A 22,307-nucleotide genomic window follows, 5' to 3' on the forward strand; every position below is an offset into this window, starting at 1 on the left:
GGTAGCTCGTTCAATTCATTAATCATCTTTGTTTTCGAGCTGTTGGCATCCTTTTTCAGCACTTTATTACGCAATGCATGTAAATCAACATTTCAATTAGGGGGATCTCATGTGAGACTCAAACCCTTGCCACAATCTGCGATAATTAGGACTAGGCACTTTATACAGAGAGCAATTTGATTAGTCAGTCAAAGAAGGTGCTGTTGGACTTAGATACAGTATGTCCATGAACAAGTGTTGGAACATGTCCAACTACTTCAACATTTGATTGGCTGATGCACTTGTGCCAGGATATAACCAGGGCCACCTGTCGAAGATGGCATAGGACTAAAGTGTGCCATGTTATCTGATGGGCCAAGCTACAATTTAGCGTTCTGTCACATGCAAGGACATCCACAATTTGAATCGTCTGATACGCCTTACCTTAACTATTTAATGCCTGCCCTTAAGATTATAAGAGTTAATGCCTAAACTTAACCCTAACATTAAAAATTCAGAGTTTATGTCTAAACTTAGCCTTTAAACACTTTGAAACGTAACGTTTGGGAGAAGTTTGAAACATGGATGAACATCTAATTCTGACGTGAGACTGTGAGAGCTAGTTGATAATGATAGCTACGTCACGTTCGACTGGATTCCAGCCTTGGTCTGCGTGATGTTTTTGTTGCGCTCACACAGAACTACAAGTTAACTCAATAAAATGTTACTCCCTGGGTGTGTGACCTGTCTCCATGTGTAGCTCGGAGGTGTAGGGTATCACATGAGCTATAGCAGGGAGAATTCATACGACTTCATATCCTGTCTTCGTCCTGACCTGACCACACTACAAACCTTAAACGTCCCAGGTCCGACGTCACCGCCCAGCACCGATGGCACAATGACAAGCAACACCAGTGTGTATGCACGTGCACAGTGGATGACTGTTGGTAGTTGTTGCTAGATGTTGCCTCTTGTTTCATTTCTGTGATAGGACAACGGAAGACACCCTGACCAATCACAATGCTCCCTCATTTCTTCCTCTCTTCTTAAAGGACGACAGCAGAGAGCCGGTCCAGTCACAATGAGGCAGAGCTGCAGAGACGATGTGAGGAGAGAAAGCAGGAGATCGACCACATGCAGGAGTTGCCGGAGACCAAGATACAACTCCTGCGGGAGGTACACACACACACACACACACACACACACACACACACACACACACACACACATAATTCAACTGTTCCAACAATGGTTGCCTTATTTGTTGAGATGAAATGAGTTGTTCGATTATTAGATCAGCGTTCAAATAAACAGACGGACACCCAGACCTTTTCATGTGTTTCCTCCAGGAGGCCCAGCTAGCGCGAGGTGAGGTTGAGAGGATGGCCTCCCTGACTGGGTCGAGCCCCCAGCCCCTCTTGGAGGATATGGAGGACAGCCAAGAGGAGGAGAACCTCCAGACCACACCACACACCTACAGAGACAGGTAAACACAAGTACCTGCTCATTCGAGACACATTTGAACCAGTGACCGAAAAGTTGCAATCCACACCTTCACACTAATTGAGGAAGTCAAACTTTGCCCACCGTGTCTATGGCACGGACCCCTCTGTCCTTCCCCTCCTGTAGGGTGATCGAGGAGCTGACCAGTGCTCTGCGCTGTAAGGAGGCTATGATCACTGAGCTGAGTGGACAGAAGAGTGTTCTGACACTGAGGGTGGGAGAGCTGGAGGGAGAGGTAGAGGACCTCTCCTCCTCCCTGCTGCAGAAAGAGAGCGATGCGGAGGTACGTAGGATCCCTATTATGTGAAAATTGCCTGTGTCGGGGCTGCATTAGGGTCAATGGTTCAATGATTGATTGTATTATTTTATGTATTGTATGTATTTGATTGATTGAGTTCCTGTAGTGTGTACAGAGCTATGATAACAGGTGCATAGCTTCATTCACAGGGTTTCTGGGATACCTCACCCAGTGGTGATTTTTAGCATGTTAATCCTGGTGGGGCAAAACAACCAATTGTTTAATATGCATTCCAGCAAAGCCACTACAAAACACTAAACAACACATGAATTGCACTATACTGGTGACACTTGGTTGCCCACAAACTGTTAGGGCCTACATAATGCTGTCCCCACAAACTGTTAGGGCCTACATAATGCTGTCCCCACAAACTGTTAGGGCCTACATAATGCTGTCCCCACAAACTGTTAGGGCCTACATAATGCTGTCCCCACAAACTGTTAGGGCCTACATAATGCTGTCCCCACAAACTGTTGGGGCCTACATAATGCTGTCCCCACAAACTGTTAGGGCCTACATAATGCTGTCCCCACAAACTGTTAGGGCCTACATAATGCTGTCCCCACAAACTGTTGGGGCCTACATAATGCTGTCCCCACAGACTGTTAAGGCCTACATAATGCTGTGATGTGTTGTGTTGTTGTGTTGTTGTGGTAGCAGGCAGGGAGGGGTAGTGTTGCTACTCTCTGAATGATCAATTCACCACTACAGCTGTTGTACTTCGTTAGTGAGAGTGAGATATCACCATCACTCAAACACAACGCACATACACACACACGCCTAATTTTCTATCCTGGCTGTTTCTCCTACAGTTCTACCAGGAAGAGCTGGGCAGGGAGAGGCTGCGCATTGAGCAGGAGATGCAGGTGAGTGAATCCTGAAGTGAGCACAGCAACACACTTAATATCGCAGCTTTGAGTTCTTTATTAAGTTAAATAAAGAGTGCGCACTTTGAGGTGTTAGGCCTGCACCAGATCCCACTCTGTTGGTGAGAGCAGGCCCTCTACTGGATAACAAATGCATAGCAGACAGACAGGCACACCAAGTAAGGTAACATTCACTACAGAATATGTAGTCACCATCTAAATAAAAGTACATGAAAATCAACTAACCCACTAAAGTATTTGTTTCCTTGCAGTTGATTGAATTCATTGAAAGTAAAGTAGCCATTGTTAGATGATAACCACATGCGTTGTGGGTAAAGAGCAGTTGCTAGACCTGAGTAATAAAGCATTACTAGATCCGTCTGTGTTGATGTCTCTATGGCTGTTAATCCCTGTGTATTGTGTTGGGAGCTGTCGGCCCGAAGGGAGGGGGACCTGGGTTATTTTAGTCTGTGGTAAACAAATGATGTGAAGATGTATTTATGAACAGACAACACACATTCTCCATTCTCATCAGGTGTATTCTGAGAGGAGGGGCTCTCAAATGACACAGATAGCAGTATAACAGGCTTATGAGTGTGTGTTGACTGGAGTTGGAGCTAGGTCATAGAAATGAAATAGGTATTGTGTGGTACTGTGTGTCAAGTGAGAAGAAATCTAACGTTATTTCAAGTGTAAAAAAGTGTCACAACACCTCACAGGCCTACAATTGAAATATAGCTGCAGTACAGTGTAGTGTATCCATACTGTATACCTGTCAGTTTGAGCAAGATAGTTTGGTTGATTGTTGTCACTTGTTAGTTTTGGTAATCTACAGTTATCTCTTCTGAGCCATTATCACTTATTAGTCATGATCTATTGCTAGTCATTACAATTCATTAGTATGATATGATCATGTGCATTTCTCTCATTTTGACTCCCAAGGCTCTTGGCTCTATTCATCTGGCGACAGCTTTGAATCTTACACATATTTGTTGTAGTGGGAGTTTCTCAATAGAAGCAGTCAAAGCCCCAACGTTCCTCTAAAGGCATTTTACCTTGTAAATCAGCTTGGCTCTGGGATGCAAATGTGCCTGCCAGGACCGATATCAGCTCAGATTTCACACAGTGACGCTGTCCCACTGCCCAGGGCCACCACCGCTGGCTGGCTGTCACTTAGGCTGAATGGATCATTGTTGCATTTAAAGGGCCAATCGATGTCAGGAGGAGGGGTCTTTGCAAGTGGAGAACGAATGAATGAGAGGAACGGGCATAGGCAATGGCATACATTGAACGTTGTATTTATTTGCCACATTAATGACAGCAAAGGACCTAAACATCATTATATTCTGGCCTGTAGTTCCGCCTTCTAGTGAGGTAGAATTTGTTTTTCACCTGTCTGTCAACGTGTTCTATATATGAACTCAATCGTGTGTACACAACTGTATACAAGACAGAAAGGTGTCTGTGTGCACTTGTAAGCTTCTGAATCAATCATTTATATATACACTAGATGACTGACTGGGGGTGCTGTTTTGAAGCCACAGAAACTCCATCTTGGCACTCCCCCACCGTAAAAATCCATGTACTTTGAGTGAGTGTGCGTGCAAGCATGTGTGTTTGTGTGCATTTAAGTGGCTCGTGTTTCAGCAAGGTTGTCAATAGGTCATGCTGACCTTCTGGTGCTAACAATGACACACACGCAGATCTCAAGTTGTGTTGTCTAAGACAGACACTAACACCTAGCTTCTAATTGGTTCCCCAGACACCACGGCTAATGAGATCAATCAAAATGTCAGGCCGTCCAGGAGAGAGAAATGTGGTGAAATAAATGTACTGTGATGGGCTGTAGGGAAAGGACAGAGGCAGCTGATGCTATTTATGCTAGGACACAAAATAAAATAAATGAACTCATTTGATGTTGTTCTCAAGAAGAGGGGAGAAAAGTGCTGTTTTTTTGTTTGTTTGTGATTTGTGATTTCCAGCTCTCTCTTGCTTGATTGCGGTCTATGCTTAAAGAGGAGTTTGGACCAACTCTGATTTAGCAGTGGACTCTACCGAAGAAGATTCTTCGTACTTAAGCAGTCCTCATTTTAAATCCCAAATCCTCAACAAGCTTAATGATGGACCCCCAACCACTCTCAAACTATCATTTTAAGCCACTCATAATCAGGCACTAGTGAGGAGCTGAACCAGGACATAAGGTCAGCTCTGCCCTTAGGGGAAATGGCTGCCTCTTCATGCACTATCATATAGCAAAACACTGAAGCCTACATGGGTTTGAAAATGAAGCATAGTAAGTATGAGCACAATCCCAGGTTGTTGTTGTTGTGATTCATATCTTACTCTTGGCTTTATATAACACAGGTGTCCCTTTGGGGATAACACAATACATTTTTCCAATGGAGACCTGGGCCTAATAGCTGATAAGTGAAGTCACAGTGTGAGTGCATGACTGTCTGTCTGTACACCATCAGGGATACACTGTCACTGCAGATTCCATTGAGCTTAAAGCATAATGTACTTTTGTGCAGCTAATTTATTCACACAGCCAAACCATATTTGAAATGTTGCGTTCTCATGGTGTAGCCAATGGGATGTTTTGATGTCATTGGTTTGCCCTTGTCAGTGAGTGAGTTTATATGATTGCTATGCGGCAGCATCCCTCATGTTGCCAAAAAATGCAATCATTCATTTCAATCAAAACATCAAAACCGGTTTACCTTCATTTCAACATATCACTCTACATCCCTTCAGTCACAGCACCCGCTACAATAGCGATCAGCCGTCCACCAGGGCTTGTGCACACTGCACCACAAATGCCTCTCTCTTTGTTCTCTCCTTGTAGCATTTGTAGTCGTAGTAACCCGTTTTATGGCCCCCTTGTCCTACTGTGTCATGGTTTTTCACTCTCTGCTCTACAGCATGGTTCCTCTCTGCCTTATATGGCTAGTTGTGATGGATAGCTTTATGTAGTCATCTATATATTAGATGCCTGGTTGAAGGCATTGGAGCCTGGTCCTCCTGGGATATACAGTTCTAGAATATAATACAATCGTTTTTCTTGACCACGTGTCTTGATGGCCATGTGCTATAACTAGGGTCCAGATTTGTCCCTGGTCAGGGTATGTGGTCAGTCAGGCAAGACTGACTAGAATAGAAGCACTTTATTGCAGAGCACTTAGCAGCATCCGGAGCTGTGAGAGCCGTGGCCAGGCCATCTGTTCTGATCTGTTGTGTAACTAACACCGCTAGCCACCCACTACGGTTATATCCCACTCATACATTTATGTAATACATGACAGATCTTTATGGTTTTCTTCCCATAATCATTATTAATGATCGAGGGAGAGTGACCACCTTCACTATTATGGAAGCGTGTTCCTGATATGTTTTGACAATAGGAAAATCTATGTAATATGTATCCCCTCTGCTTTGAAATGCATGAATGGCCTTTACTTGTAAGTCTATTTCGGAGGTCTTATTTGCATATAGAAGAGCCTGCTCTACCCGTTCACTGAAAATTATGCTGAAGTCCATGTAGCACAGTTGGTAGAGCATGGCGCTTGTAACGCCAGGGTAGTGGGTTCGATTCCCGGGACCACCCATACGTAGAATGTATGCACACATGACTGTAAGTCGCTTTGGATAAAAGCGTCTGCTAAATGGCATATATTATTATTATTATATCAACTCTCTGGCTGGCTGACTGTGTGTGCCATGATCTTTTTTTTCCTGTGTGTATTTTACCCCTTTTTCCCAATTTCAATCTCGTCTCATCGCTGCAACTCCCCAACGGGCTCGGGAGAGGCGAAGGTCGAGTCATGCATCCTCCGAAACATGACCCGCCAAACTGCGCTCCGAGTGGGGCAGCGGTATAAGGCACTTCATTGCAGTGTTGTGACGTCACTAGAGCCTGGGGTTTGAGCCCAATAGCGGCTGTGACCGGGAGTCCCATAGGGCGGCGCACAATTGGCCCAGCGCCGTCCGGGTTTGGCTGGGGGCTTTACTGAGCTCATCGTACTCCAGCGACTCCTTGTGGTGGGCCTGCAGGCTGACTTCGGTCGTCAGTTGAACGGTGTTTCCTCCAACACATTGGTGCAGCTGGTTTCCGGGTTAAGTGAGCGGTTGTTAAAAAGTTTGATTTGGTGAGTCATGTTTTGGAGGACGCATGACTTGACCTTCGCGTCTCCCAAGCCCTTTGGGGAGTTGCAGTGATGAGACAAGATCGTAATCACGAAATTGGGAGAAAACGGGGGTAAAAATTAAATAGTTTATTTTTTAATAAGAAATTGATATTGCCCTCATAAAAGCCCAATTATATATATATATATTTTTAAACCTTTATTTAACTAGGCAAGTCAGTTAAGAACAAATTCCTATTTACAATGATGGCCTACCCCAGCGACACTGGGCCAATTGTGCGCCGCCCTATGGGACTCCCAATCACGACCAGATGTGATTCAGCCTGGATTCGAACCAGGGACTGTAGTGACGCCTTTTACACTGAGATCCAGTGCCTTAGACCACTGCGTCACTCGTCACTAATCTGGTGGTTATTATGACCAAATTTAGAGAAAATAATGTTTTTCTTTTTTATTATTATATAAAATATATCTACTGCTTTACATGGTGTAAGAGTTTATGCAAACACTATTGTCACTATATGCTACTAAATGGTAGTAGGCATTTCACCTGCTCAATAAAGCGAATACAAAGTTTAGTGTAGACTGGACCAAAATAACTAATGGCACCCCGGGTGACATTTTGTAGATTATCAAAATATTTTATCGAATTTTAGCTTTAAATGAACTTCTTATTATATGACAGTTGAACCGGTATTATTATGTCATATAGGACTACTTTTTAATATCTTGATATAGACGATCAGATATTTTAGCACCCCTAATGCGTGAAATGGTGCGCTCCGCCGCTGCAGCCGTTCTTGCCAGTGCTACTACGTTGCCACATCATTATCTGCCAAAAGGATCTACTATACCGCTGGGCTGAAGCGCGCCATCTTCACCGTTGATATAATACACCATGAATGATAGATAGTCAAGGGATTGCGGAGGACCTGATTGCCGCTACCGAAATAATTGTTTTGATGTGTCACTTCTCTGCAGTGACGGTGTTTGGTTAAAGGGATACGGGTGGTAGTCTACCGGTGATGATCAACCTGACAGCGGGAGCCTCCCATGACAGCCAAACCAAGAGATGCGTGTTTTTCTTGTGTCGGGAAACGCGAAATGAAACAACCGGGAGCGAAAGGAGGAAAGGCTCGTGTGTATTTAGGGAATATAACACCAGAATGACTTTATATTTCCCTTTCGGATTTAAGTCATTGCATCAGAATTTCCATTACGGAATGCAACAGAATCGGTGACCAAGGATACTGGACGACTTGCTGTCTGCCATCTGCTGCTCTAAGAAGCAATATGCTATCAGAATCCATCCAACGTCTTTATACTCCTATGGAAACAGCAACTCTGGCAGAATGTGAAGAGGGGGAAAAGGCATTATATCTAGAGGATTGGATTTTGTGAGCATCTCTTGCTTGCTGCTTGTCTGCTTTTCCTTTGCAGGCTCGCAGTAACAATATTTGAGTTTCTCCAATGACTCTCTATCTGTTGTTTATATTGAATTTTAGTGGTATTTATTTGTCTGAAACCACGTGGTTGCTATTTGTTTTGCATCTCTTCTGAAGAGAGAGAAGCAGATAAATTGGATACATGGTTACATGCAAAATGCCAACATTTACATCTTAATAAATGATTTAATACACAGATGTTGATGGATGAGCAGTCATACTGGAGCTAATAACAGCATCGCATCATCTCATTCACCTCCATCAATCAAATGTTATTTATTATTTATACAACACTTAACGGCAACCGGGACCTCAACCCCACCAAGGAGCATCCGAGGTGACGTCAGTGGAAGAACTCTGGGGATATGGAAGCGCCATTCATTCTTCTTCAGGAAAATGGAAGTTTAATACAAAGGGTTATCATACAAAATAAAGGTGTTTTCGGCATTAGACTAAAGTCTTCACACAAAACACCAAGCTCAGGTGAATGACCTCCGTCGTGACTGTGTGCGTGTGGAATGCTGGACATCAGAATGAAGGAGGCGTGTCGTATCTGCGCGAGGGAGCTCTGCGGTAACCAACGGCGATGGATCTTCCACCCCGCCTCCAAACTCAACCTGCAGGTGCTCCTGTCCCACGCCCTGGGGCGAGAGCTGATCCGCGACGGCCGCGGGGAGTTCGCCTGCTCCAAGTGTACCTTCATACTGGAGCGCATGTATAGGTTTGACACGGTGATTGCCCGGGTGGAGGCCCTGTCCATTGAACGGCTGCAGAGGCTGCTCCAGGAGAAACACCGGCTACGGGGTCTCATCGGAAGCCTCTACCGGAAGACCAACAGGGAGGATGGAGGCGGTTGTGCAGGGGCTGTTACTGGACCTGGGGATACGGGAGGAGGGGGAGGAAGGGTACAGGGGGATGGTATGGTGGACATGTCCGGTCTGACCCATGCTAAGTACTGTGCTCTGCTCCAGGAGGACTTGGTGTACTCTCTGTATGAGTCCTGGGCTGAGGAGGGGTTAGAGTTCGGGGGTCATAATCATCATCATCATGGGCATCCCCAACAATGCGCAGGGCCTGCGCCAGAGGTGACGGCTGTGGGGTCACAGCGCTGTGGGACTGTCACGCGTTCACCCAGGAAGTGCCGAGGGTGCACGGCGTGGCGAGTGGCGGACTCAGACTACGAGGCTGTGTGTAAAGTACCCAGGAAGTTGGCACGGAGTATTTCCTGTGACCCATCGACGAGGTATTCGGTCAGCGTGATTGGAGGAGGACGTGCAAGTGGAGGAGGAAGAGGAGGGGAGAAAGATCCAGAGGGGACCCCCTCCTCACTCACGCTGATCCCTGGGTCCAACCCTACGCCCCGGGCTTCGGACAGCGACCCTACCCTGGTGGGCCGAGCCAGCTCCAGCCCCTCTATAGACTCCCTGGACATAACCGGAGAATCTACCCAGCTGTCTGCAATCCAAGATGGGCCCGAGGGGCTAGAGTATCCCCAGGACCCCCTGGATGATCGGTTCTCCGACTCCCTCTCCGAGGAGCACCACCTGGTGACTCCACTGAGGTCGGCCTCCCGGCTCTCACTGGCCCTCTGCCTGGTCCAGAACTGTGTGTACCGGCCAGTCCAGAGCCCCAAGGGAAGCAGACTGCCTGTACTCAACAGACAGGGCCCCAGCAGCGGAGGCTCCAGACTGAGCTTCCATGAGCCGGCCTTGGGGTTGCTGTATGGAGGTCTGAATGGAGAGGGGGAGATTCATGTCCATGTGCCCGACCTGGAGGCCCCTCTGATCAGGCTGGATGGAGGGATAGATGGGGCTCTAGACCTGGCTGAGATAGAGGAGCTGTGGGAGGATCTGTATCATGAGTGTCCTCCCCCACGCCCCCACCAGGTATAACACTGCAGCTCTCCAGTCAGACATTGGTTCACCTCTGGTCTGTCGTTCCCACTTTTTAGCTACTGGAACAGTAACTGAAATCAAATGAGTTTTTTTATTTATTTCAGTAGGATACCTTATTTTACTACAAACCTTTTTGTAGCATATTTTAATCATCTACAGATATACAAATCTCAGAATATGGAGACTATTCCAGAAGGTTAGTTAGTTATCTGTGAATTCAGCAGACAGTGCAGTGCTCCCAACCGTGAGAACATTCCGTGATCTCACCACACTCCGGGCTAATTAGCTAGATAATCCAGCTGTCCATCTACATCACTTTAACCTCTCCAGAGAGGATGCACAGAGGATGTGCGCTCCGTAGCACTTTAATAAATGTGTGTATGTGTGTATGTGTGCGGGTGCATCTGTGTCTGTGAGATCATTGTGTGACTCAGGTGTCTACATGCCTAAAATGCACATCATACAATCCTTCAGATGTATGTTTTGTTTGTGTGTCTGTGTGTTAAAAGCAGTGAGGGATTCTCATGTAGAGCCCTCAGGCCAGTCAGCCATACTAATGAGTGAGTGTGCGCTCAGAGAGTGGAGCTGTCATGGTTGGCCAACCACAGAGGTACATTAACAAACCTAGAATGATATTGCCATCTTCACAGAACAGAGGTACTTCATTTGAGCCAGTTTGCTACAGCAGGAAAATAATCCTGCAGCAACAGGAAATGTGAATTATTATAATTTATGGAAACGTTTGTAGAGGTTAAATACATTTTTCGAAAGGGAAAATCAAGTCTGAAATTTTCCAAACTGGAAATGACTAACTTCAGAAGCCTTTATAAACCTTGAATACAATACATGTTTTACATTTGTCACAACAGTGTGATCAAATTAAGATCCTACATCTGTAGAACCTGAGGTACTGTGTATGATCTATCTACAATATACCAAACATTAGGAACGCCTTCCTAATATTGAGTTGCGCTGAGTGGTGAGAACTGTGTTGACAAATCCAGGTTCTCTTTCCATAATCAAGTCTCATCCCGGACTCTTAAAGCTGTATCTCTGTGCTTAAAGCTCAATGTATTGCTGCAAAACAAAGAGTAGGCCGTCTCATGTCATGCTGCCTTGCAGTCCAACCAAGGTCGATGAAATGAAGAGCAAACACGGTGTACAGAAGATATGTAAGCGTCCTTTGGAATAAAATGAAGGTTCATTGGGTGCTTTGGTACAGTAGCTCTATGGAGCTCTCAAATTCCAATCATATTGACTCTAGCTCCTCTGTGAGCCTCAGTAGATAATAGACTGTGACAGAGATGCAGGCAGTGCCTGTGTCTGATTTAGGAGCATTCCTTAATGTGAATGGGATTTCAGGCCTCAGCCAGCCCCAGCCCTGTTCACTAAACTAGGTTAGCGCATGGGGGGACATGGAGTGGCACCACTATTGGCCTAATTTCACAGCAGCAATAAGCCTCGGAGGCAGCGAACCCTGATAGTACCGCGCAATGTCAGACCAGGCTCGTGGATGTCATTATATTACAGCATGCACCATAGTCATATAATTACTAGAATGGACTTTCTAGTTCAAAGTCATTCTATTTCTATGGCATGTGCAGTATCTCTCCCTGCTACTCAAATGGCCTGGACTATAGCCATGTGGTATGTTTTTGGCTTGGACCTGTAGGTATCTATAGTCTGTACTGTAGCTCTTAGGACCTCTACTGTATGTATTACAGTATAAGAAGATCAATCCACATACCACCACATACATCTAGCCTGTTCCCATTCTAACAGGGATTTAACAGATTTATATTACTTACATGTGTGTGTGTGTGTGTGTGTGTGTTGTGGGATTTTCTCCCGTAGTGTAAATCTATAAATATAGGATGTGAGTGCTGTAAGGGAGATGGTGACACACTGGTTACGTAAGTTACGTTAGGGGCACCGCAGAGCACTTAACATACACAGGGAGCTCTCGAGAGAATATCCGCAGGATGGATCTGCTTTTAGCAGCATAGAAAGATGGGTGAACAGAGCATTTGGTTTGGAAAGTACAGTCACCAACAGCCCAGCTCAGTGCATTGTCCCTTTTTCTTATAAACAGATGTGGCGAGAGCGGTTGGATAGCAATACTGTGCCAAACTATTGTCTCTATCTCTCCCATAGTATTCATTTGTGAGCGAAGCGGGATTCGGTAAACGTGGACTGTAATGTGTGTGTGTTAACCCCAGTCTTTGTGTGTGTGTTCCAGACTCTGATCGAGGAGCAGCAGAGCCAGTTGAACCAGTATGAGTGTGCAGCAGGTCAGTGTGTCAGTGAGCTGCAGAAGGCCCAGCAGCAGGTCCAGTCCCTGAAGGCCAAGAGCCAGGAGAGCGAAGCCAACAACGCGGTACGGCTACAGAGAGACATTACCCATCTTTACATCAAACGCATACCATACACACAAACACACACACACACTTTCTTGTCCCTTTGTTTCTCTCTCTCTCTCTCTCTCTCTCTCTCTCTCTCTCTCTCTCTCTCTCTCTCTCTCTCTCTCTCTCTCTATAGTTACTCATCTCTCTCTCTCTCTCTCTCTCTCTCTCTCTATAGTTACTCATCCTCTCTCTCTCTCTCTCTCTCTCTCTCTCTCTATAGTTACTCATCCTCTCTCTCTCTCTCTCTCTCTCTCTCTCTCTCTCTCTCTCTATAGTCATCCTCTCTCTCTCTTTCTCTCTCTCTCTCTCTCTCTCATCTCTCTCTCTTTCTCTCTCTCTCTCTCTATAGTTACATCATCCTCTCTCTCTATAGTTACTCATCCTCTCTCTCTTTCTCTCTCTCTCTCTCTCTATAGTTACTCATCCTCTCTCTCTCTCTCTCTCTCTCTCTCTCTCTATAGTTACTCATCCTCTCTCTCTTTCTCTCTCTCTGTTTCCCTCCTCCCTCCAGAAGTTGCAGGAGAAGCTCATTGAGATGGAGTGTGAACTGCGTTCCATCCGCCAGGGAGCTCAGAGCCAGGAGCGCACCATTCAATGCCTGACCGATTCTGTCAGTACCAAGGATAACGAGGTATGTGTGGTCTACACTGAGGCGACATTGCTGAACCATAACCGTTCTGAGTCGCAGCCAGGGGACTACATTTGAGTACACACTCAGTTGTGATTTGCAGAATATTCCCTATGTCCTCTTCAGGCCGTGGAGCTGTACCAGCTAATTGAGGGGCAGAATGCAACACTGTGTAAGCTGAGAGAGATGGCCCACCGCAACCAGATCACACACACTGAGGTGAGACCTCACACACCCCAGACAGGTCCAGACAAGCACTCAGCAGCATACCAGTTAATAAAAGGCCGTAATAACCCAACTGTTGATAGACAGACAGACAGACAGACGGACGGACGGACGGACGGACGGACGGATGGAGACGCCCTTTCTTCATGACCTTCAAGTCTAACCTCAGTGGATTTTATTGTTTGGTCCTCTCTCTCAGGATCCAGAGGGGGGCAGTGAGGGTGCGAGTTTAGCCCAGTTTCAGGGTGAGTTGGTGGGGTTACAGAGCTCTCTGTTCACCCTGGGTCTGGAGCTGGAAGCCAGTCAGAGAGCCCAGAGACAGAGCCAGAGACAGGCTGAGGACCTGAGCAGAGCTAAAGACAGACTCCACTCTGACCTAAAGGAGGCACTGCAGCACAGGGAGGTCACCGACAAACACAACCAGGTGTGTGTGCTCTGTGTGTGGATGTGTTGGTGTGGACCCCTGTAGCAATGATGTAGGTGGTGTGTGTAACCTATCCTCTGTCCCACTGTAGGACTTGCGCAGTGCCCTGGCTCAGTCTGGCTTTGAGCTGCGGACTAAAGAGGCTCAGCTGGAGGAGAGTAAGGCGGAGAGACGCACAGAAGTTCAGGAGAGAGACAAGAACATCACCCAGCTCAAACACTCCCTTCAGGACAAGGAGAGGCAGCTACAGGTGAGAGACATAACCCCCCCCACACACACACACACACATGAACACACACACACATACACACTGACCCTATCTCCCTCACCCTTTGTAGGAGTACTCTGAACTCCTGGAATCAGCAGACAGCTCCAAACCCAGAGATGCTCTGCTGGACAAACTGAGAGAACGCATCAGAGACAGGGACAGAGCATTGGAGGTAAGGACACTTACTCTTACTGGATGGATGGATGGATGGATGGATGAAAGGATGGATGGATGGATGGATGGATGGATGGATGGATGGATGGATGGATGGATGGATGGATGGATGGATGGATGGATGGATGGATGGATGGATGGATGGATGGAAGGATGGATGGATGGATGGATGGATGGATGGATGGATGGATGGATGGATGGATGAAAGGATGGATGGATGGATGGATGGATGGATGGATGGATGGATGGATGGATGGATGGATGGATGGATGAAAGGATGATGTATGGATGAAAGGATGGATGGATGGATGGATGGATGGATGGATGGATGGATGGAAGGATGAAAGGATGGATGGATGAAAGGATGGATGGATGAAAGGATGGATGGATGGATGGATGGATCGATGGATGGATCGATGAAAGGATGGATGGATGGATGGATGGATGGATGGATGGATGGATGGATGGATGGATGGATGAAAGGATGAAAGGATGGATGGATGGATGAAAGGATGGATGGATAGATGAAAGGATAGATAGATAGATAGATAGATAGATAGATAGATAGATAGATAGATAGATAGATAGATAGATAGATAGATAGATAGATAGATAGATAGATAGATAGATAGATAGATAGATAGATAGATAGATACTAATAATAATGATTGATGTTCTCTTTCTCTGTCCAGCGGTCTATAGATGAGAAGTTCAGTGGTCTGGAAGAGAGGGAGGAGCAGGTGAGGAAACTACAGCTGGCCCTTCGAGAGAAGGAGCGAGACCTGGAGAGACTGCGCTGTATACTGTCCAACAACGAGGAGACCATCACGGTACAAACGCACGCACTAAAGGACGATACCTCGAGCAACCACGAGGATACACCCACTCTCACACACGGTACATCTATATACATTGACATGTTTAGACTGTGTGTTTGTATAGAGTCTGGATGCGTTGGTGCGGGGTAAGGAGCTGGACGTGGAGCAGACAGCAGAAGCCCTCAGGAACCTGCAGTGGCTCCAGCAGCAGAGTGAGGAGAGAGAGAAGTGCACTCTGAGAGAGAGAGACACGCTCATCAGCCAGCTACAGACTGCCCTGCAGACACGCAGCCAGGAGACACAGGTAAACACACAGAAACACGCACAAACACATACGCAAAACATGCGTGCGCTAAACGAGGTCAACTGGTGAGGACTGGCTGTGCCACCAGTTTTCATTCTGTTTGTTCTTGTAACCAGTAGTTTCTCTCCAGTGTTGAAGTTTTTCATTGTTGGCTGATATTAATGACTTGCAGTGCTTTAACAACCTCAAACTAGTCCAATGAGGAAAAACCTGCTCTTATATCTGCCCCCTCCAAAAACGACAAGATATACTGACGTGTGTGTGTTTGTTTTGTTTTCTCCTATGTGTGTGTAGGACCTCACGGCAGCCCTCCTGGCTAAGGTCCAGGCAGGCCCCAGTGGGGTGGTGGAGGAGCTGAAGGCTCGCCTCGCGCTGAAGGAGAAACTGTTTCAGGAACTGCTGTCAGACTGCAGCCGCCAGAGCCATGAACACCAAGCACAGGTCCAGGATCTGCTCAGCACCATCAGCACTAAGGACCAGTACATACAGGTACCACACACACACACACACACACACACACCCCTGATCTAGGACCTGTCTCTGAGAATATGAATGATGAGCTTATGTCAGCTGTACAGTGTACTCAGCCCAACATCACTAAGAAAAATCCAATAGTCTATTATAACATTTATGATAGACTGGATGTAACATATAAATTGACAGTCGATTTCAGAATCTCTCTTTTCTCCCTCCGACCTCCTCTCTCAGGACTACTCTGATAGGCTCTCTCAAGTGATTGGCGAGCGGACGGGCCAGCTTCAGGAGCTGCGTAGGCAGCTGTCGTCACAGGAAAGGGAGATGGGTGAGCTCCGGAAGGAGAGAATGGGAGAGGCAGAGCGACTGCAGAACCTGCTGAAGGAGAAAGAGGCTTTTATCCAGGTGAATTCTGGGACACTGGTTGACACACACACACACACACACACACACACACACACACACACACACACACACACACACACACTAACTGTCCTACTCCTCCCCACCCAGAGTCTGATGCAGAGCCAGGAGGAGAGCATGGAGCTCTCCACACCAGAGGGGGCAGAAGAGATACAGGCCATTCGGGAGGAGCTGCAGCTGGTCAGGAAGAAGGAGAAGGAGGCTCAGCTGGAGATTTCAGCCCTGCGTTCAGCTCAGGCCCAGGAGCAGGCCCAGAAGCAGGGGGATAGGTTTAAGATCCTGGCCCCAGGAGTAATAGCCAGGGAGCCCTCCAACACTGACCACCAGGTATCCCTGGTTCTTTATTGTCTACAACATTGTCCTTGTTAGTTAAGGTCTGGCGCCTACTGAGTGGATTGTGTGTTTATAATGTTTCCCCCTTTCCTTTTCCCAACCTCTCTGTCAGAGTGTGTTGGAGCAGTTGGCCAGTGAGTACCACAGGCTGAACGATGCTCTGAGGGCAGAGAAGAGGCTGTACCAGAGTCTGAGCCACATCCAGGCCGGAGGAAACAGGTAGGAGAGGCCTTCACTGAGGCCAAGAATAAACACATCTACAAATACACACACCTGGGTGCCTACAAATACACACATTTGTGGACAGTGTAAGCTAGTGTTAGTACACATTGCTACATACAGTAGTAGGCTAGTAACAACCTTTGAAACCACAATCAGTGTTTGAGGATGTTTGTTTGTGTGTGTGTGTGGTGTCATTGCCCCTTTCTCAGCAGCTCAGAGAAGACCCGGGCCCTGCACACCGAACTGGACTCTATTCAGGCACTCCGAGGGCAGCTGGAGGAGGTCCTAGCCAGGACCCGGAAGACCGCCCTGGCACTGGAGAGGACAGCTAAGAGGCAGTCTGACTTTGGAGGTGGGGACGGGCAGGGACCGGCCTCCAGGGCTACCTGGGGCACTGTTACTAATTCTGTAGGATATTCTGTCTAGCCACTGCGCCAATGAGTCAGACAAATGCACTGCAGGTAGAAGTTGCCCTTAGGTGCAGATCTAGGATCCGTTTACATTCACCTAAATCCTAACCTTAACCATTAGTCATCCAAACACTCAATACTGACCTAAGGTCAGTGACTATGGGCAACTTCGTTCCTCTTTGGATGACACAGACACCACACAATAACCGATGCCTGTTCTAACCAACAACACGTTTTTGGGGGTGGTTTTAATTACTGTATGAAGTGGCAACGTGCAACTTAGATGTTTTATTATTTATTGTTATTCATATATTCTGCGAGTGTGTTTTGAATTGTTGTGTTTTGTATTGTTTTTACAAACCGCCTGCCTATTGCTTTGCAGTGCGGCTGTTCTGTAATGCTATTTTGTATTGTACTCCGTCTCTCGGTGTCAATGTGTCCAGCCTTACGGTAATGTGATGTGTGGTGTAGACAGTCCAGTCCATGCCTTTACAGTAAATGTCTTCAAGTCATCCATGTTATTATTTAATACCATCTTTGTGTACATACCGTATGCAGGCCCAAGATATATTAGCTGAAATCAAAAGGATGGCCAAGTAGTTAGTATTCCTCCGCAGATCTTCATTCCACAGGTTTTAAAGATCCTATCATAGTTGTTCTTAGTCTCAAAGACGATGCATGGGCCACGAGGTGAGTAGTCAATAGTGTTTTCTTAATTAACAAAGTAAGAATCCTTATCTTAGTTATTTGTTAACCTTGTTATCCCTCTTCGATACCCCACAACCCAAGTATCTTAGATAGCGGGCCTATTTCTTGCATTTATTGATAGACTTTGTACCAATCACCATGTGATAAAGACATGATAATAAGATTATACCTAGTATCATTCGAGATTCGATTGGTCCAGATTGATTAGGTTTTAAGGATTTTAGGATTAGTGAAGGAATTTTCAATTAAAGTTTGGGGTGATGAAACCCACGTTTTTTTGTACTTTGAAATGGAAAGTAAATAAAATATTTCCTGTTTTTTTTTTTTGTTGAAAGGATTTTTTTCTTTGAATTGGGGACTGGATTCCCTCTCCCTTTTTGCCCCCTTATCCAATACAACAAACCCTCTCTTCTCCCCCAACTAGTAGAGAACAGATAATGGGTGTTCCGTCTATCCCTGAGGTGAAAGAAAGAGAAAGTGGTGATCATGTGCTTTTCTCATCCCTGTCTCTACATTCTGTCTCCATAGTCTCTGTGTCAAAACACACTCTTAGACATTACCGCCCACCAACACTTGCATACACACACACACACACACACACACACACACACACACACACACACACACACACACACACACACACACACACACACACACACACACACGCATGCTCTCACACACGCTCACACATTCTAAGAATATTCTAAGAATATCCTTATAAAATAAGTTTTCTTTCACAGAAGAAAGAGATCTCTCATGTTTTTAGGGAGTTACAATACCATCTCTGTCGTTATGGCATCCCAGCATGTTGTTTGCATGGCTAGTTTACTGTGATGTGGATTGACAACTTTGACACAGGTAAGTCACTATTAGGTATAAGAAAACATAGTCAGTATAGTATATTATGTGAAGCAGTCCTTCTGCCTCACACTAGTAATATTTCCAATCATTATATCTAACCGGATAGATTCTGTGGCTCAGTTGGTAGAGCATGGCGCTTGTAACGCCAGGGTAGTGGGTTCGATTCCCAGGACCACCCATACATAGAATGTATGCACACATGACTGTAAGTCGCTTTGGATAAAAGCGTCAGCTAAATGGCATATACTTTATATACTTTACTATAAGGTATATACAGATAGCACAGGAGGTTGGTGGCACCTTAATTGGGGAGGACAGGCTCCTGGTAATGGCTGGAGTGGAATTAGTGGACGGTATCAAATACATCAAACATGGTTTCCAGGTATTTGATTCCGTTCCATTAGCTCTGTTCCAGCCCATTATTATGGACCATTTTCCCCTTAGCAGCCCATTATTATGAGCCATTTTCCCCTTAGCAGCCCATTATTATGAGCCATTTTCCCCTTAGCAGCCCATTATTATGAGCCATTTTCCCCTTAGCAGCCCATTATTATGGACCATTTTCCCCTTAGCAGCCCATTATTATGAGCCATTTTCCCCTTAGCAGCCCATTATTATGAGCCATTTTCCCCTTAGCAGCCCATTATTATGAGCCATTTTCCCCTTAGCAGCCCATTATTATGAGCCATTTTCCCCTTAGCAGCCCATTATTATGAGCCATTTTCCCCTTAGCAGCCCATTATTATGGACCATTTTCCCCTTAGCAGCCCATTATTATGAGCCATTTTCCCCTTAGCAGCCCATTATTATGAGCCATTTTCCCCTTAGCAGCCCATTATTATGGACCATTTTCCCCTTAGCAGCCCATTATTATGAGCCATTTTCCCCTTAGCAGCCCATTATTATGAGCCATTTTCCCCTTAGCAGCCCATTATTATGAGCCATTTTCCCCTTAGCAGCCCATTATTATGGACCATTTTCCCCTTAGCAGCCCATTATTATGAGCCATTTTCCCCTTAGCAGCCCATTATTATGAGCCATTTTCCCCTTAGCAGGCCATTATTATGAGCCATTTTCCCCTTAGCAGCCCATTATTATGAGCCATTTTCCCCTTACATGTCTGCACGGTCTGGATCTGTGTGCTTCATATGTGTCTCACCCTCACCACCAGAGGCTCTGGTGAGGACTGGACATGGAGATGTCCGCCAATGAAAATGATTCGTTCATATGGTTTATATGTCATGATTTAACTGTAATATCATGTAATTATATAGCGTTCAACTATAAGTACATGAATATACCTTTTCATAAGGCGCTGAGAGAGATGCTTCTATTGTACATACAGGTAACCGGCAAAATAAATCAAACACAAGTAAATGAGGGATGCAAAGTATTTTGAAAGCAGGTGCTTCCACACAGGTGTGGTTCCTGAGTTAACTAGGCAATGAACGTCCCATTATGCTAAGGGTCTTTTACAAATTCCCAGTTGCCCATTATTCAGCTACAATGGCTAGAAGAAGAGATGTCAGTGGCTTTGAAAGAGGGTCTCACACGAACATAAAGGGTCTTGTAGGTGTCTGTCTCAGTCGCCAGATCTCAACCCAATTAACACTTATGGGAGATTCTGGCGCGGCACCTCAGACAGTGTTCATCACCAGTATCAACAAACCACCAAATGACGGAATTTCTGGAGGAAGACTGGTGTGGCATCCCTCCGATAGAGTTCCAGACACTTGTAGAATCTATGCCAAGGCGCATTGAAGCGCTTCTGGCTCGTGGTGGCCCAACACCCTACTAAGATACTTGTAGATTCTATTCCAAGGCGCATTGAAGCGGTTCTTGCTCGTGGTTGCCCAACGCCCTACTAAGACACTTGTAGAATCTATGCCAAGGCGCATTGAAGCGGTTCTGGTGGCTCGTGGTGGCCCAACGCCCTACTAAGATACCAAGGTGCATTGAAGCTGTTCTGGTTCCTGGTGGCCCAACGCCCTACTAAGACACTTGTAGAATCTATACCAAGGTGCATTGAAGCGGTTCTGGCTCGTGGTGGCCCAACGCCCTACTAAGACACTTGTAGAATCTATACCAAGGTGCATTGAAGCTGTTCTGGCTCGTGGTGGCCCAACGCCCTACTAAGACACTTGTAGAATCTATGCCAAGGTGCATTGAAGCGGTTCTGGCTCATGGTGGCCCAACGCCCTACTAAGACACTTGTAGAATCTATACCAAGGTGCATTGAAGCGGTTCTGGCTCGTGGTGGCCTAACGCCCTACTAAGACACTTGTAGAATCTATACCAAGGTGCATTGAAGCTGTTCTGGCTCGTGGTGGCCCAACGCCCTACTAAGACACTTGTAGAATCTATACCAAGGTGCATTGAAGCGGTTCTGGCTCGTGGTGGCCCAACGCCCTACTAAGACACTTGTAGAATCTATACCAAGGTGCATTGAAGCTGTTCTGGCTCGTGGTGGCCCAACGCCCTACTAAGACACTTGTAGAATCTATGCCAAGGTGCATTGAAGCGGTTCTGGTGGCTCGTGGTGGCCCAATGCCCTACTAAGACACTTGTTGATTCTATGCCAAGGTGCATTGAAGATGTTCTGGCTCATTGGTGGTACAACGCCCTACTAAGACACTTGTTGATTCTATGCCAAGGTGCATTGAAGCGGTTCTGGTGGCTCGTGGTGGCCCAACGCCCTACTAAGACACTTGTTGATTCTATGCCAAGGTGCATTGAAGCGGTTCTGGTGGTTCGTGGTGGCACAACGCCCCACTAAGACACTTGTAGATTCTATGCCAAGGTGCATTGAAGCGGTTCTGGTGGTTCGTGGTGGCACAACGCCCTACTAAGACACTTGTAGATTCTATGCCAAGGTGCATTGAAGCGGTTCTGGTGGTTCGTGGTGGCCCAACACCCTACTAAGACACTTGTTGATTCTATGCCAAGGTGCATTGAAGCGGTTCTGGTGGTTCGTGGTGGCACAACGCCCCACTAAGACACTTGTAGATTCTATGCCAAGGTGCATTGAAGCGGTTCTGGTGGTTCGTGGTGGCCCAACACCCTACTAAGACACTTGTAGAATCTATGCCAAGGTGCATTGAAGCTGTTCTGGTGGCTCGTGGTGGCCCAACACCCTACTAAGACACTTGTAGAATCTATGCCAAGGTGCATTGAAGCTGTTCTGGTGGCTCGTGGTGGCACAACGCCCCACTAAGACACTTGTAGATTCTATGCCAAGGTGCATTGAAGCGGTTCTGGTGGTTCGTGGTGGCCCAACACCCTACTAAGACACTTGTAGAATCTATGCCACGGTGCATTGAAGCTGTTCTCCCAGCTCTGTCATAGTGCAGGACACACCAGCTCTGTCATAGTGCAGGACACACCAGCTCTGTCTAAAATGGCCAGGTGCTGAGGTTCTGTAGGCTGAATAAACAGCCTTGCAGTGAGCGAGTTTTGTCTTTACATTTGATCTGGTCTTCATTGTCCCTCAGCCAACTCTCCC

At 46.3% G+C, this 22,307-nt stretch overlaps 1 protein-coding gene across 1 annotated transcript in view; it reads left to right on the forward strand.

Moving 5' to 3' along the window:
• Positions 1–22,307, forward strand: part of LOC118395242 (myomegalin-like) — a 57,499-nt gene that overhangs the window by 15,863 nt on the left and 19,329 nt on the right. The window contains exons 3-20 of the mRNA XM_052464270.1: positions 1,032–1,155; positions 1,329–1,465; positions 1,609–1,765; positions 2,593–2,646; positions 8,746–10,119; positions 12,368–12,505; positions 13,045–13,164; positions 13,288–13,380; positions 13,586–13,810; positions 13,902–14,060; positions 14,149–14,250; positions 14,945–15,082; positions 15,195–15,374; positions 15,669–15,863; positions 16,083–16,253; positions 16,362–16,598; positions 16,717–16,823; positions 17,036–17,178. Of these exons, the coding sequence (XP_052320230.1) occupies positions 1,032–1,155; positions 1,329–1,465; positions 1,609–1,765; positions 2,593–2,646; positions 8,746–10,119; positions 12,368–12,505; positions 13,045–13,164; positions 13,288–13,380; positions 13,586–13,810; positions 13,902–14,060; positions 14,149–14,250; positions 14,945–15,082; positions 15,195–15,374; positions 15,669–15,863; positions 16,083–16,253; positions 16,362–16,598; positions 16,717–16,823; positions 17,036–17,178 (3,854 nt within the window). The remainder of the gene's footprint in view (positions 1–1,031; positions 1,156–1,328; positions 1,466–1,608; positions 1,766–2,592; positions 2,647–8,745; positions 10,120–12,367; positions 12,506–13,044; positions 13,165–13,287; positions 13,381–13,585; positions 13,811–13,901; positions 14,061–14,148; positions 14,251–14,944; positions 15,083–15,194; positions 15,375–15,668; positions 15,864–16,082; positions 16,254–16,361; positions 16,599–16,716; positions 16,824–17,035; positions 17,179–22,307) is intronic.

The sequence above is a fragment of the Oncorhynchus keta genome, chromosome 15, assembly GCF_023373465.1.
Source record: "Oncorhynchus keta strain PuntledgeMale-10-30-2019 chromosome 15, Oket_V2, whole genome shotgun sequence".
Lineage (NCBI taxonomy): Eukaryota > Metazoa > Chordata > Actinopteri > Salmoniformes > Salmonidae > Oncorhynchus > Oncorhynchus keta.